Below are 17323 nucleotides of genomic sequence, written 5' to 3'. Positions count from 1 at the left end.
TTTCCATGTGGACTTTTTCCTATAATCTGCCTAAGATTTATTTTGGCTTGAACAGATTAATTTTAGATCACTGAAGGAGCATTGTTCTAAGGTTGAAAAAATAATCTGCTTGAGATCTGTATAATTTCTATTTTTGCAGTTGTGTTTTCTTTTCCATTTTAAGCTGATGCACCGATCGAACCTTCTTGGGAGACAAAAGACTTGGAAGTATTTCCAACCGGCCCCTGCCCTCAATTAAATGTCCTTTTTCTCACCTTCCTCTTTAGCTACACCATGCTGTCCAATTTCCCCCCCCCCCCATTCCTGACTAATTTTACATTCATCACTATCTGAAATTGGAGCTGATTCCAGGAGACTCAAGTCACCTCTGATTGAAAAATCAGTTTTCCAGAGGATATAGCTGGATAATTGGGACATAACCTCAAGACTTTCTCCCATGCTCGTGTTTATTTGTTTGTTTGTTTTCATCCATTTTGGCATCAATTCAAGGTCAGCAAGACAGAGTAAAACAATTTAATGGAAAGCAGAAAAAGAAATAGAGAGCAAGATGGTGCATCCAGCCAATACTGCCAAAACACAGACCTATCCAACAGGAAGCTGAATCACTGTATAGATCAGTGTTTCTCAACCTTGGCGACTTTAAGTCCTGTGGACTTCAACTCCCAGAATTCCCCAGCCAGCTGTGCTGGCTGGGGGATTCTGGGAGTTGAAGTCCACAGGACTTAAAGTTGCCAAGGTTGAGAAACACTGCTATAGATAGTCCTCGGCTTACCACCATTTGTTTAGTGACCATTCAAAGTTACAACAGCACTGAAAAAAGACACGGCCATTTTTTACTCTTACGACTATTTCAATATCCCCATGATCACATGATCAAAATTCAGATGCTTGGCAACCGTCTCATATTTATGACGGCTGCATTGTCCTGGGGCTGAGAGCTGAGGTGGCGCAGTAGTTAGGAGTGCAGCACTTCAGGCTACTTCAGCTGACTGCTAGCTGCCGTTCGCAGTTCAAATCTCATCAGCTCAAGGTTGATTCAGCCTTCCCTCCTTCCGAGGTGGGTAAAATGAGGACCCAGATTGTTGTGGGCAAAAGGCTGTCTCTGTAAACTGCTTAGAGAGCACTATGAAGCGGTATATACAGGTGCAACTCGAAAAATTAAAATATCGTGCAAAAGTTCATTTATTTCAGTAATGCAACTTAAAAGGTGAAACTAATATATGAGATAAGACTCGTTACATGTAAAGCAAGATAGTTCAAGCCGTGATTTGTCATAACTGTGATGATTGTGGCGTACAGCTCATGAAAACCCCAAATCCACCATCTCAGAAAATTAGAATATTACATGCAATCAATAAAACAAGGATTGTACATAGAACAATATCGGACCTCTGAAAAGTATAAGCATGCATATGTACGCAGTACTTGGTTTGGGCCCCTTTTGCAGCAATTACTGCCTCAATGCGGTGTGGCATGGAAGCTATCAGCCTGTGGCACTGCTGAGGTGTTATGGAAGTCCAGGATGCTTCAATAGCCGCCCTCAGCTCTTCTGCATTGTTCGGTCTCATGTCTCTCATCTTTCTCTTGGCAATGTGCCATAGATTCTCTATGAGGTTCAAGTCAGACGAGTTTACTGACCAATCAAGCACAGTAATCCAACAGTCATTGAACCAGGTTTTGGTGCTTTTGGCAGTGTGGCAGGTGCCAAGTCCTGCTGGAAAATGAAGTCAGCATCCCCATAAAGCTCATCTGCAGAAGGAAGTATGAAGTGCTCCAAAATCTCCTGGTAGATGGCTGCGTTGACCCTGGTCATCCCTGCTGTTTGTGCACCTTTTTTCCCCACACCTATCCCTTCCACATAACTTTCTATTATTGTGCTTTGATACAGAACTTTGGGAACATCCAACTTCTTTTGCAATTACCGTTTGAGGCTTTCCCTCCTTATGGAGGGTGTCAATGATGGTTTTCTGCACAACTGTCAGGTCAGCAGTCTTTCCCATGATTGTGATTCTTACTGAACCAGACTGAGGGACCATTTAAAACAGTGGTTCTCAACCTTCCCAATGTCGCGATCCTTTAATACAGTTTCTCATGTTGTGTGACCCCCAACCATAAAATTGGTTTCTCGGTTACTAAGACCATCAAAAATACATGTTTTTCGATGGTCCTAGGCAACCCCTGTTGAAAGGGTTGTTCAGTGCCCAAAGGGGTCCCGACCCACAGGTTGAGAACACTGATTTAAAGGCTCAGGAACCCTTTGCAGGTGTTATGGCTTAATTAGCTGATTAGAGTGGGACACTTTGAGCCTAGAATATTGCACCTTTTCACAATATTCTAATTTTCTGGGATTGTGGATTTGGGGTTTTCATGAGCTGTAAGACATAATCATCACAATTATGACAAATCACGGTTTGAACTATCTTGCTTTGCATGTAATGAGTCTATCTCATATATTAGTTTCAACTTTTAAGTTGCATTACTGAAATAAATGAACTTTTGCATGATATTCTAATTTTTCGAGTTTCACCTGTAAGTCTAAGTGCTATTGTAATTGCTATTTGTTCAAGTTTTGTGACCTGACAAGCAAGATCAACGGGGAAGCTGCTAATTTAACAACTAAGTTATCAACTTAACAATTGCAGTGATCCACTTAAGAATTTTGGCAAGAAAGGTTATAAAATGGGGCAAAATTCACTTAACAACTGCCTTACTTAGCAACAGAATTTTGAGCTCGATTGTGGTTGTAAATTGGGGGCTACCTGAAGTCAAGACCCAGGAAGACAACTAGATTTTTAAGGCTCTCCAGAACCCCATTAGGATGGGAGCCAGCAGATCTCAGGGGGGTGGGGGTAGGTGGGATCTCATTCTACAGGGCAGGCATTGCAGTCAAGAAGGTCCCAAGACATGACATTGTTAGTCAAAGAGACCTGGAATGTGCCAACTCTGCACATTTAGTGGCTGGGCAGACACCATGGACGTTAGGTGCTTTCCATAAATAATCTGACCTTATGCCATGTAAGCTTTATGGTCACAACCAGCAGCTTGAGATGCACTCAGAATCACAGCAATAACCAGTGCAGGTTATGATGGCAGAGGGACCTGTTGGATGTGAAGACCAGGCTCTCTCTGTCTTCAGTTTCTGGAGCTCGGTGGCCCAGTGGTTCAAATGCAGTATTGCAGGCTAACTCTGCTCATTTGCCAGGAGTTCGATCCTGACTAGCTCAAGGTTAACTCAGCCTCCCATCCTTCCGAGGTGGGTAAAATGAGGACCCAGATTGTTGGGAGCAATAGGCTGACTCTGTAAACCGCTTAGAGAGGGCTGTAAAAGCACTATGAAGCGGTATACAAGTCTAAGTGCTATTACTATTCTGCAGCAAGCTAGCTTTGGTGTTTTGTACAGAGCTATAAGTATGGTCTTGGCCAAGGTCTACTTACACAATATATAACTAGAAGGTGTCAATCTTGGGCAGCTTTCATAGAAATGACAGTTCTTAAACAAATGGTCACAAATAAAGGACTACCTTTGTTTTTCCTTCAAATGTTACAGTTTCATGTCCCAAAGACCAGGAGAAGATGCTGGTGTGGACTATCTTCAGCCCCTGTTGTTACTTCTTACTCCATGATTCACTTTCTAAGTGTTTTACCAAAGGGATAACACCCAGGAGTGACCCAGCTGTGGAGTTTTATCTCCTTTGCTATTTTCTCCCTTGTCAATTTGGAGAATGGAATCCAAGCATCGCAGAAATCTCCAGCTCTGTGTTTCTGTTAGAACATGCAAAGGGCTAAAATAATTATTTTGACTCAAATGCCAAACGCCTGTTTTATTATGATGGAAAATCTGTCATTTCTCTTCCCCACCATCCTCCTGTTTTACTATTGCTGTCATTTGAGGGAGTTGGAGTATGGATGGAAATTTTTGGGAAAGAATTTTTATTCTTGGCCAGTGTGTCTCAACCTTGGCAGCTTGAAAGTTGCATGGACTTCAAGAATTCCCAGAATTCCCTAGCCAAAATGGACCAGTGCAATCTTTCAAAACACTGTACAGAAGTTGCATTAGGCATAGATTAAGGATTTGTGATCCTTGGATGCTGTATCTGTTTTAAATGGGATGCTAATTTGAATGCTAGGACCCAAATTTTGATCATGTAAGGATGATCATGTAGGGATGCTATGGAAGTTGTAAGCGCGAGGCCGTAAAGTCTTTTTTTTCAGCGCCTTTGTAACTTCAAATGGTTTCTTAGCGTATAGCCATAAATCAAGGACTATCTTTGCATATTTAACTTTTTTTCTGGACAACTAATCTTTCGGACAGTGATATTAATGAGATTGTTGATTTGCCTCATAATTGGCGCAAAAGCTGCCATCAGAACCCAGGATGCTAAACTCTTGAGAACAGAAACTTTAGCTATGCTTCCGAAGACTTTTGAGTCGAACAGCAGGTCACTGAGGTTTCCAAATTAGATCATGTCAAGCTCAAGGAAACAAAACGTATTTTTTTGAACAGCTGCTATAGGACAAGCCGGTGGATCAGCCTAGGGTTGAGCAGATCAGCTAAGAGATCCTGATTCTTTCTCCATTGCCTTCCTAATTGCTTGGGCTTTCACTGCCCTTGAGAACTTGAGTGCAAGTGCAGCACTTTTTATCTGCCAAAATATTTTTCTGAGCTTCCTGCCAAACACTCTGCCCTCCCCTGGTGCAGCCTTCCATAGAATGGCGAATTGCAGGCACACAGAGAAATAGGAATGACCCAGCCACTGGATAATCCTGTTAGAAGGGACAAGGCATGAGTATCCCTCAGCATCCGGGCATCGGTGACCTTCACCGGACCTTTCTCACGGCCATAAAATACGATAGTTCCAAATTTCTCAAGCACTTTGCAGTTAATAGCATTCGGCTTCCTCTTTCTTTGTCCTACAGCCAGCCAGCCTGCTCTGCATTTCCCTGTAATTACTGGATCTCGGCGAGGTGGGAATAGCCATGGCCACACCACGCCTTTGCTAATTCCACAGGGTTCAGGATTTATCAGCTGTAATCCAAATGCAAAGTGTGTTGACTTAGAAATCAGCCTCTTTGGCCTGGTTTCCTGAGCCGTCATGAGATTGCATTCTGGTTGTGGTGATGCTTTGACCGAGGTAGGGAGATTTCCAGAAACATGATTTATGGCTTAGCATTTACATGTGAACCAGACCAAAGAGTCTTGTTGAGCCCAATCAAGTTAAAGCAAACAATGAATAATGATGATATACGAACCAGTTACTAAAGCCAATACTGTAACTGCTGCTCGGTATGGTTATTAAATCATAGAATAACAGGGCCGTAAGGGACTTTGGAGGTCTTCTAGTCCAACCTCATGATCAAGGCAGACGCCCTCATCCTCATTGTGAATAAATGGTTGTGAGATTTTTTTTCTTGAAAACCTTCAGTGATGGAAGATTTGCCACTCCAGGTAAACTGTTCCACACATTGTTCTCATTGTCAGGAATTTTTTCCTTACTTCTAGGTTGGATCTTTCTTTTACAATTCTCACCCATTGCTTCTCGTCCTCCCTCAGGTGACTTGGAGAATAAGTCAACCCCCTTATCTCTTAGCCCTTGAGTACTGGAAAATGGCTATCATATTATTCCTAGTCCTTTTATTAAGCTAGACATGTGGGTCTTTCATCCCCCTGCTGCGGCTCCCTGTTGCCTGTTGGTAAAAGGAAAAATGATGCCGCGCTAGGAGGAGACTCTATGGTGAGGGAACCAGATTTCCGGTCAGCAGAGTAAAAAGGACAATGCGCTAGGAGGAGACTCTATGGTGGGGGAACCAGACTTCCTGTCAGCAGAGTAAAAAAGGACAGTGCGCTAGGAGGAGACTCTATAGTGGGGGAACCAGACTTCCTGTCAGCAGAGTAAAAAGGACAGTGCGCTAGGAGGAGACTCTATAGTGGGGGAACCAGACTTCCTGTCAGCAGAGTAAAAAGGACAGTGCGCTAGGAGGAGACTCTATGGTGAGGGAACCGGACTTCTGGTTGGCTCCAGAATTGAACAGGGGGCTTCTGGTTAGGACCTTTGTTGCTTTTTGAGTGTTTAAGGTTGCCGATCCCTGAGCTAGACATACTGGTACCTAACTCCCTCAACCATTCATCATACAGTTTAGCTTCCAGGCATCTTATCTTTGTTGCTGTTCTTGGCACTCTTTCTAGGGCCTCAATATATTTTTGTTGTGTCTTGGTGACCAGAAGTGGACACAATATTCCAAGTGTGGCTTTGTTATGTGCAGTATAAAGTGGTATTGTCACGTCTCATAATATTAATCCATGGTAAACCAATGGCAAAGTTCACATGCAGACGTGACAAACCAAGAAGAAACAGACCAAATCAAGTTGTCTGATGGCTAAATGTGAAGTATGAACTCTCTAAAAAAAAAAGGATTGGTATTTGCTAGTCAGATAAATTTGTTCCAATGATCTTTCCATCCAGGGTATATGGGGAGGGGGCATTTGTGTGTGTGTATGAAAAGTAAATATGATGATTGCAAACATGTGATTGAAGCCCTGCATGTATTCCAAAAAAAAAAGGGCGGGGGGATTTTGATTACATATGGTAGTTGTGTCCAAAATCATCCACCCATCCCATAGATGTTCCTGCCTCCATTACTTTGCTTCTGATTTTGCTAGCTAAAGGAATTAAGCCTCCTTTGTTGGCTTTTCCGATCAATTCCTTATATAAGTCCTTCTTGTCTATCTTCAACTTCTCCTCTTCCTTTCTCTATTCTTCCTCCTTCTCTTCCTCCTCCTCTTCTTTTTCATTCTCTTTTTCCTACTCACCCTTTTCTAATTTCTCTCTCTTTCTTTTCCTACTCCTCCTTTTTCTCTTTTCTCCTTCTTTAAAGTAATGTTATCCTAGCAACAGGCAAATAGAGGCAAAGTCCATTTATATGAACTACTTTGAAATGGGATTGGGCTGGAAAAGGCATAGAAATAAGTGGGGAAAAAATGCAAGTGAAAAACTGACCATGCTCAATTTAGGAATTAGCAATATAAGGACGGGCACATCACAATTTCCTATCCTTTCTTGCTGCCGCTTTTCCACTGTCCATTTTATATTTGTTATGGCAGGTTCAAGACCGATCATCCTCAAGACTCAGCAAGAAGTTTACTGTCTCTTTAGACAGCAAAGAACAGAAATATATCAAAGAGTTCTTGATTTCCATGAGATGCAATTAAAACTAGTGGCCCCTTTTGACTCAGCTGCATAATGATGGTGTCCATGGAAGATTATCTGGCTAGTTCATTCTACCCAGATTATCAAAATGTTTAATGGATTAGCAAACCCTATATTTAAATGTCTAAAGACAGCTGGCTTCACTGTCAATTATTTTGACTGTTGCTCTCTATTTACTCATCTTGGATGCAATCCTTTTATAAAATCCCATTGGTTTTATGGGAACAACTCACTCTATAATTACTGGGTGGCTGTAACTACTTTGTGTAGTCATTCTGCCCCCAGACCATCAGTTCTCTCTACCTCTTGCCCTTACAAGTTTAGTAAATCCAAATTCAATATGAGGTATTCCCATACAACGAAACAGAAGAGAATCAGGTGATCTGAGTTTTATCCTGCCTGGGATAAAACTCTAAGCTGAATGCAGTAGGACTTTTATAACCCTAAGAGTGACATATATGTAATGTTTTATTTACTTCTGCATTTTGTCTACTGGCTCAGTCATCAAGAGAGCACCAACGTTTTGCCCTCACTTAAAACCTTCAACTTTTTTTTGACTTTGGTGGGCTTGTGTGAGCCTAGTGACTTATGGGCAATAATTAGCATCATGGACAGAATAGATTTTTCTTCTATATTAGAGAATGTAAGATCTGAAATGTTTCTGAGAAAAGTATTTCAATGCAGATAATTGGTTAGGGCGTACATGTTTATTATTACATTTGCTTTAATAAAACCTATTAGCAAATAGGTACAGTGTCCATTTACATGAATGGCTTTGAGATGGGATTGAGATGGGAAGGGAAAGTGGGGAAAATGTTTGTAAGTGAAAAAAATAACCGTGCTCAACTGTTGAATAGAAGTCTCTCTCTCGCTTCCCTCCCTCTCCCTTCTCTCTCGTCCCCCTCCTTATCTGTCTGTCTGTCTGTCTGTCTGTCTGTGCCTGCCTGCCTGCCTGCCTGCCTGCCTGCCTCCCTCCCTCCCTCCCTCCATCCACCCACCCACCCACCCACCCACCCTCCTTCCTTCCTTCCTACCTACCTACCTACCTGTCTACCTATCTGTCTACCTACCTACCTGTCTACCTGTCTACCTGTCTATCTGTCTATCATCTATCTATCATCTCCCTCAAGGAGAGTCTTGGCAGTCCTTGTTAGCAGTTACCAAAAAGGGATATGCCATGATTTTATATCCTTCTATGAAAAAAGAGACATCAGACTTCTACTACTACTACTATTACTACTACTACTCCCCTTGCTTCTTCTTCTCTTTCACCTCCTCCCTTCCTCCTTCTCCTCTCTCCTCCTCTTTCTCTCCTTTCCATCCTCCCCTCCTTACCTCTTTCTTCTTTCCCCCGTCTTCCTTTCACACTCTCCTCCTCTCTCCCTTTCTTTTTCCTATTGTTGTTGGTACCACTCCGTAGCTTGTCACTCAGCTGCCCGGGGGGAGGGAGGGGGGGCTTGGCAGGTCTTAGGTTTATCCACAGCAGCTCCACTTGAGAGCTCAGAGACATGAATCAAAATAGTTGCATGATGTCATAATGGGAATGTGCTCCAGCCAGTGGGTGCCAAGGATTGTCTGCTCTAAAAGCGTGGTTTCCTTTTACAGACTTTTTTAAAGGGGACATCACGCTGAACTGCACATGGTCATTCCCTTCCAGCAATCTCGTGCACCAGGCAGGCTTTTAAATAAAAAGAGGCAAGACGCAGATCTTGTGGTCATAGCCCATTTTCATCTGAAGCCAGTCTGCTTGGGCATTTCTTCTACCTCCAGAGCTGCTGCGTCTATTAGGCAGAGTTAGCAGGGATTTTAAGCACGGCTGTTGCGAGCTGGCTGGGTTTGTGCAGCTGTTGAGGGCATCCATAGATGCTGGTGGGGTTGCTTGGAAGGGGCATCGGGAAGGTCCCACTCTAGATGAACTTTTGCTAAAGCTTCCTGCTTTTTAATTCTGCGGGGGTTAAGTTGAGGGAACTGGAGAAGAACTGGCTTCATCCATCTTCATCCTAGACAGATTGATAGAATTTTCCCCGCTGCTGTGTTTTGACATCTTCGAGGGTGCCTTTCTCCCTCTACCCTCTGCTCCACCTGTGGGCTGGATTTTTTTCTTTTTTTTGCTTGGAACCAAGGTTATGATTGACAGCTCTAGTGACTGAGCCCATGAAGCGGTTTGGCAGCCTGCGGGGGAGTAAGAAACGAAAGGATCAAGGCAGGAGTTCGGAGAGGCGCAAATCAGAACCTCATGGCCTTTTAGGTAGGCAAACTTTGCTGGTTTTTGGGCAGGAGTGGGAAGCGTCTAGTGCCGTGTTTCTCAACCTTGAAGAGGTGTGAACTTCAACCCCCAGAATTCCCCTGTCAGATTGCTGGTTGATGAATTCTGGGAGTTGGTCCACACATCTTCAAATGGCCGTGGTTGATGCAAGAGGCAGCTAAATGGGGATTCTTAAGAAGGGCTGTTGGATCCACATTACAGATAACTTGAGGACTAGTAGAAGACAAGAAAGAGGTACGGAAAACTCTTAACTCATCACTACCATCTGGTGTCCATCTAGATCAATGTTTCTTAAGATGTTTTTGCTCTCTAAACTTTTCCTATTTTTAAAAATGTACGAAGGTTCCTAAAAGAGCTTTGCTTTATATGGGTTATATAGTCTTCTATATTTACCATATTAAAAATTAAAATGTATGCAGCCTTTAAAATATTTATTTACTGATTAGGGTAAAATAACAATATTTAACATTAGATATTAGCTTAACAATTTTCATGAAAAAAACCTTTTTTTAATCAAAGAAAAATAGTAACGAAAAGAGTGGCATTGTTTTAAATTTTTCCAAATATTTTCAATAGCTGGCAAATAATTTTGTTGCTATGATTCCCTAACGGGGGGGGGGGTCGTGTGGGATTCCAGGGCTCCACTGATCACTTGGAAGAAGCAGTGATGTAAATATTCACAACTCATATTTTAAAACTTGGATCTTTTTTTCTTTCGGACAGCAAAAGATTTAAGTTCCATTTTGTTTTATTTTAAATTTCATAATGTGACTTCGCTACGAATGTCTAGTAGTGTATGAAACTTTATTTTTTTTAGTTTTTTTTTTAAATTTTTAAACACATATACACAATAACAAAGACATACACTACATTTGTACATCACACCAGAACTTCGCATTCCTTCTTGTAGCAGTTATCAATTGGTATATCTCTACATACATTATTTTCCCTCTCAATACATTTCTATTCAACTTCACATTTTGAACCCTCTTATCTCATTCTCTTTCACTTATCGATCTATATTTGGCTATTTATATCGAACAAACTTTATTCTTCTTCTACTAGTATGACATTTTTCCTAGCTTTGTAACTTTTATTTTTCCTAAACTGTAATTGTTATTTTCTGTTCCTATCCTTCAACCACCTATACCATTTTCCCCAAGATAGATCTGTGGTCGTGGCCAGCACAGTCTGGCTGAAATATCTGAATATTAGTATTAATATTAGTGTGGGACTCAGCACATAGCAGATCTTGGCTGGTCTAAAACATCTAAGCAGGGTTTGACCTGGTTGTTACTTGGTTAGGACACAACTACTAGACTATCCCAGGACTGTCAAGAAAGATTCATTTATTCGGCTTCCTCTTTGATCAGTCATTCTGCTTAGTTCCCCTGGTATCTTGTTCTGTTTTGAAGGGAAAGCAAAGAAAACAAGAAATTTAGCATCAACATGAAGACGCACGGGGAGACTGTTTTGTCTCCTTTCTATAGTTTTTGAGAAGATACTGATTGTAGTATCTGAGGATGAGGAATGGCGAAATGTTATTTCCAACTTCAAAGGGAGGAGGGAGGGTAGGCAGGTGATTCTGTTGGTTTTCCAGCAAAACTGAGATAACTAAAGGCTACCCAATCATATGAAGCAAAAGGAAGATGAGAAGAGAAGTAGCTGGTATGGGAGAAATCATTTTCCCTAGATTCTCAACACAAACATCACCTATTCATACCTCCCAACTAAGAAGCAAACTCAAAAGGCAGCTTATTGTGATGTTTCAAATTTGGAATGTTGCAATGCTATTATCCAGTAAAGAAATGGCAAGGCAGGAAATGTGTATAAAAATGCATGTTGCAGGATGCAAAAAAAAAATCCAGATCCAGGATCTTGGCACAAGTATATTTGCCTTCATTTGTGAAAATTGCTTGTATGGATGAAAGCGCTGTCTTTTGTTACCCCAAAATGGCATGTGTGTGTGTCTAAGTATATTGCAGCAAAAATGCCCGTCTAGTTAAATAGGAGAAATTGGTTAGGATAGCATTTTAGAATTGAGAATGCTTTTCTATGTGGGCTTTATTAATGCAAACTAGCTGTAGCAATGGGATGAAATCGAGATGGGAATAAGTGAGGCTTTAAGTGAAGAACTAAAGGGGAAATATTTTTCTCATATTTTCTCAATCCAGAATATGCAGCACAGGTAGTCCCCAACTTACAATCATTTGTTTAATGACGTTCAAAGTTATAATGGCATTAGAGAAAGTGACTTATGACCAATTTTCAAACTTATGACCATTGCAGAATACCCATGGGCATGTGATGCACCACTTGTGACTTTCCGAGTCAACTTCTGACAAGCACAGTCAATGGGGAAAGCCACATGATTTATTTAACAACTGCAGTGATTCACTTAGCAACCATGGGAAAAAGAGGTGCAACTCACTTAACAATTGCCTTGCTTGGCAACAGAAATGTTGGACCTAACTGGGCTTCTAAGTTGAGACCTACTTGTAATTCTCAAGCCTCCAAAAGGCTTGACATCCTCCTCCTCTTCAGCCTCGTGCCCTCCAGGTGTATTGCCAATATATTTACAAGTGGTCCTTGAATTGCAGCCATAATTGAGCCTACAATTTTGGTTGTAAATTGTGAGAGCCGTAAAGCAGGTACTACATGACCATTCCTGAATTTATGAGCCTTTTTTGCAGTCACAAAGCGAATGTGGCTGTCATTAAGAGAACGCTGTGGTCATTGCTTTGGGATATTTTTTGCCAGAAACTAGAAATAAAATTCCTATTTTCCACAAAAATGTTGTAAATTGGATTCACGTGACCATGAGGTACTGAAAACGGCTGTAAGGGCTGCATCTGGAGGACGTGGTAACGAATCCAGGTTGATCCCATTTTCAGGGTCTCTAGTAAGCTTGAACATTTGCAAAATGACCCGTCGTAAATTAAAAACTGCTTGTAGTGATACAGGTCGTCCTTAACCTATGGCCACAGTTCAGCCCAAAATTTCTGTTACTAAGGAAGACCATTGTTAATTGAGTTTTGCTCCATTATATAAACTTTCTTGCCACAGTTGTTAAGTGAATCATTACATTGATTAAGTTAATAACACAGTTGTAAAGGGAATCTGGCTTCTCCATTGACTTTGCTTGACAGATGTTTGCAAAAATTGATCATATGACTCTGGGACAATGGAACAGTTATAAATACAGTCGAACCTCTGGTCACAAATGATTCTGACCATGACCAAATTGGTTTTTTTGGTAAGAACCAGTGGTGGGTTCCAGCCAGTACGCCCCGGTATGGGGAGCAGCAGCCACCGTACCAGAATGGTGCTTTGGGGGGGATCTGCCCACCCACTCTCATTCCTTACCTGTATTTAAGCCAACCAGGCAATTTGCGCATGTGCATGCAGCATACGGCACCTGCGCAACGCTCTGCTGAGCAGCTGGAGCATCGCAGATGGTGGGTGTGCATGCATGTGCAGCACACAGGCCCATGGTGGACACCCGGCCCCGTCACAGCATACCGGTTGCGACGGGATCTGGAACCCACCACTGGTGGTATTGTTTACAAACAACAGCAACCCACGCATGGCTGCTGCATCAATTTTGGTTAGGTTCGTGTCACGACCAAATCGGGTTGCGACCAAAGTTATGGAATGAATTATGGTCGTGACCAGAGGTTCTACTGTACAGTTGCCAGGCATCCAAATATTGAACACATGTACATTGGGATGCTACAATAGTTGTAAGTATGAGAACCAGTCATAAATCATTTTTTTCACTGCTGTTGTGATTTTGAGTGGTCATTAAATAAATGGTTGTGAGTTGAGGACTACCTGCCCTAGAAGTAGAAGTAGCAAATCATGATGCTGCAAACATGATGAGACCTGCACGCAAATCCCACGCAAGTGACCTCCTTCCATGCTGCACCCAGATGTCTCGGCCTGGGCAGTCCGTATCTTTCACCCATGAGATGCCTACGAGCGGTTCTAGGTTTGGGGGAAACTATCTATTTCTTTCATTCTCAACCGATTTTTGATAATTGAACTACCCTGGATCATATTTATCTGTGATTTTTTTTCCTCGTCCTCTTTAAAAAGGCTGCTCCTCCCCGTCGCGTTTATGAAAAATGCAAAGTCATTGATTTTATTTAATAAATGGTCAAGCCTCGATTTAAGCTCTTAGAGTCTTTGGGGATGGTAAATTAACAGTGTTCTTCTATAACGAACTGTAAGTGTTTTCTCATTAGTTCATTAATTAAATTACTATTTCAGTGTCATATCATTAGGGAGATTTGGAGCTGATTAATGGGAGAAGTGGGAAGGAGACTCCAAAAGGCGAAAGCATTGCTTAGCCCCCACTCAACCCCCCCAGCAGAAATCTTCTGAGTCTAGATTTACGGAAACATCGTAAATAATAGGCCCATGTGTTTTGCCCCTCGGAGTCCTCTGTGACATTGTGCAAAATCAAGGCAGGTAGGGAGAAACAGGATAGGGAACAAAAGTCAAGATGGCGGCTGCAGCTGAGTGATCAAAGTCCAGAAACTCTGAATCCGATTGTGATCGCAAGTTGAGATCTACCTGAATAAGAAACCCAGACAATGCTGCAGCATGCTATCGTCTTCCCCTTACTCAGGAGCAGTTGTTTGTTATTATGTGAGCACAATAGCTATGCCTTGTACTCAGTGGTGAAATTCAATTTTTTTTTTACTACCGGTTCTGTCGGCGTGGCTTGGTGGGCATGGCAGGGGAAGGATACTGCAAAATCTCCATTCCCACCCAACTCCAGGGGAAGGATACTGCAAAATCTCCATTCCCACCCCATTCCAGGGGAAGGATACTGCAAAATTTCTGTTCCCTCCCACTCCAGGGGAAGGGATACTGCAAAATCTCCATTCCCACCCCACTTTGGGGCCAGTCAGAGGTGGCATTTGCCAGGTCTCCAAACTACTCAAAATTTCCACTACTGGTTCTCCAAACTACTCAAAATTCCAGCTACCGGTTCTCCAGAACCTGTCAGAACCTGCTGGATTTCACCCCGGCTTGTACTGCTACTTCTACTACCACATTCACGTTGGAAACATCTACCAAGGCATTTCCAGGTGGAAAAGACTAGCTGGTGACATCACCATTGCCCAGGGGGCTCCTTTCATGTCCTTTTTTATTTTCCCACCAAAATGGTACCTATTTATCTACTTGCATTTGCCATTAGAACCCTGACATTTGCATGCTTTGAAACTGCTAAGCGAGCAGGAGCTGTGCCTAGTTAAATCAAGGTTTAGGGGTTTTGTTTGCTGCATGAACATGACCACTGAGTCTAGAACTCTTCCCTTTGGTCCTTGGGGTGGTCAGAAGTTTCTAGAATCTAAGAAAACTGGGGGGAGGAAAGAAATTGGGGTGCTTGGGAATATCCAGAGGAATACATTGAATTGGAACAATCGTCTATAAGGCCTGGAAGGCAAAGAAGACAGGACCTTGGAGATCTGCTACTGGATCTCCAGGTCTTTCAGAATCCTTGGCTGCCCATCCATCTTCCACAAGCTCCGTCTTAAGGTTCTGGGAGTGATCCTCTCCTCCCTCTTTTTCCCCAGTGTTAGTTCACACCTCAAGTAAATGGGCCCTCTTTTTTATCCTAATCTAGGTACCTAGCATGGTGGGCCACCACATACGTTTGGAAGGTGATGTAGAAATGAAGGTCTTTGGAAATTCTCAATCACCCAGGTGATGACTGTCCTTTTTTTCCCCCAGGAAGCAACTGGATTTTCTTGGAAAATTTTTTCCCCTTGAAAACATTTTGCTTTTCGTTCAAGAAGCTTCCTGCCTAAGAAATAAAACATTTTCAAGGGAGGGAAAAACTCAAGAAAGTCCAGTTGCCTTTTGGAAAAGCAACTGATGTGGAACTGAAGGTTTTGTTAATCTTCCCTCCCAGCAACTAGGAGACCTCTCAGCAGGGTTGGGTTTTTAACAGCATTTAGAGAAGTAATTTTATTCTTTTTTTACATTTGGTCCAGGAAAAAGCACACAGGTGGGCAAGAAAATTGAGGTAGCAACTAGGGCCATGCATGTGTAAAAAAGAGTTGGTGCTTCAGTTGTGTAGCTGTAGGTGACAGCTTGGTTATTTTTTATTGTCCCTCAATTGTATGCCAGGCATTGCCGCATTTTACGGTTAAAAGGGGCAGTGGGAAGTTTGTACCTTCCGACTTGCAAGACTGATGTTAGCCAACCTGGGTAAACCAGACAGGAAACACAACTTTATGAGCTAAATCTACTTTATTGTAAAGTGATCTTGCAGGATTTGAAGGTAAAAACTCCCCATTGCTACTTTTAACCACCTGATTGGTCCTTTCTGAGTTTCTTCCTCTTGATTGTTAAGCCACTGCGGGATTCTGCTTCTCTTCTCTGATTGCTTCCTAGGCTACATCTTTGTCTCCCAAGGTAACCCACATATTGCATTAGTGGTGGGTTGCCATTTTTTAATTACGGGCTGGGGCGACACTTTTGCGCATGTGCAGGAGCGTCCAGGCGGATGGGCGGAGCCTCTTGTCGTCGCTACTGGTTCGTCCGATCCAGGCCGAACCGGAAGCAACCCACCTCTGTATTGCATTATACTTACTGATAGCCAATAGGTATAGCCAGTCACAAAACATCAATTTATTCAAGCAGCTCTCACATCAGGATAATCACTATCAATCTCCCAACTTCTGTTTTCCTGGAGAGAAGGCCCCCTCTTGCAAATAGCTCTGGAGTGCAGCAGCTCACCCTTTTTATTTTTCAGATTTCTGGTGGAGCCCAAGTGTTCTCTGTGGGCATCGGTAGCAAGAATGATGGTCCTGATGCTTTAGTTTGCCACAGGGCAGCTTCCTTTTATATTTTGTTTGAAATTCAAATGATTTGCAAAAAGTAAGGTTGAGTATGGGCTTGATGTAGGACAGGGGTATCAGGCTTGATTTCAATGAGAGCCATATCAGGGTTGTGGTTGACTTGGGGGGGGGGGAGGAGAGAAGGGTGTGGCCAGAGTGGGAGTGGCTAGCTTGTCAGGGGCGCCTGTGGTGGCGCTACCAGTGAAAATGGGCTCCTAAGCTGTGTTTTGAGCTGCGACGGCCTCCTGCAACCTTCTGCCAATGAAAATGGAGCTCATGGGGCCGCTACATGGCCCTCACGAACTCTATTTTCACTGGCAGAAGAACTACGGGCTGGTCCTTCGCTGTTTCCAGGGTGGCCCTGCTGGCCAGATCTGGCCCATGGGCCTTGACTTGGACACCCCTGATGTAAGGTTACCTTATGTCTGTGATGGTGAACCTATGGCACCATCTCTGCGCCGTCACCAGCTGCTTTTCTGGTTTCCAATGGGCGCTGGCCAGCTGGTCTTCATGTGTGGCAGGGTGCCAGAAACCCCAAAACCAACCAGCCGGTGCGCATGGGTGCGCCATCCAGCTGGTCATTTGGTTTCTGGTGCTCCAGCACACACACAAAACAACTGGCCAGTGCATCTTTGATTTCTGGCACTCCGACACGCATGTTCCAGTTTGGGCACTCGGTGCTGAAAAGATTCACCACCACTGCCTTATGTGAAGTGCAAGCTCCCCAAATACCCACTAAATGGAAGCAAAGAAGAATGCTCCCTGCCTCTTTGCTGTCATCTGAGGTCATTCCAGTATTTTGCAGTCCACAGGTGATTATCCCTGCCCAGTGGGCATAAAGACAGGAGCCTGTGTGGATGCTACAATCGTGGGCCACTGCTGTACCCTAGAGAACACAATTTTGGAAGAAGTTTCCAGGCAGGATGACATTACATGTACACTTTAAAGAGGCCCCATTTGTTCAGAGATATGTTGAAGGACACTTTCAAAGGAGG

General features: G+C 42.9%; 1 protein-coding gene across 10 annotated transcripts in view; it reads left to right on the top strand.

Annotated features, from left to right (window-relative positions):
• Nucleotides 1-17323, top strand: part of PRKAG2 (protein kinase AMP-activated non-catalytic subunit gamma 2) — a 222275-nt gene that overhangs the window by 99413 nt on the left and 105539 nt on the right. The window contains exon 1 of one of the 10 annotated variants that reach the window (XM_087712452.1): nucleotides 8925-9453. The exons of 8 other annotated variants lie outside the window; for them this stretch is intronic. In XM_087712452.1, the coding sequence (XP_087568578.1) occupies nucleotides 9360-9453 (94 nt within the window). In that variant the 5' untranslated portion in view covers nucleotides 8925-9359. Of the gene's footprint in view, nucleotides 1-8924; nucleotides 9454-17323 lie in introns of those variants that run through there. One more of the 10 variants, XM_087712455.1, reaches the window with a different exon arrangement.

The sequence above is a fragment of the Thamnophis sirtalis genome, unplaced genomic scaffold (assembly GCF_051295495.1).
Source record: "Thamnophis sirtalis isolate CommonGarterSnake01/CBP01778 unplaced genomic scaffold, rThaSir2_p1.2 scaffold_4, whole genome shotgun sequence".
NCBI lineage: Eukaryota > Metazoa > Chordata > Lepidosauria > Squamata > Natricidae > Thamnophis > Thamnophis sirtalis.
This window is presented reverse-complemented; position numbering and strand designations above follow the sequence as displayed.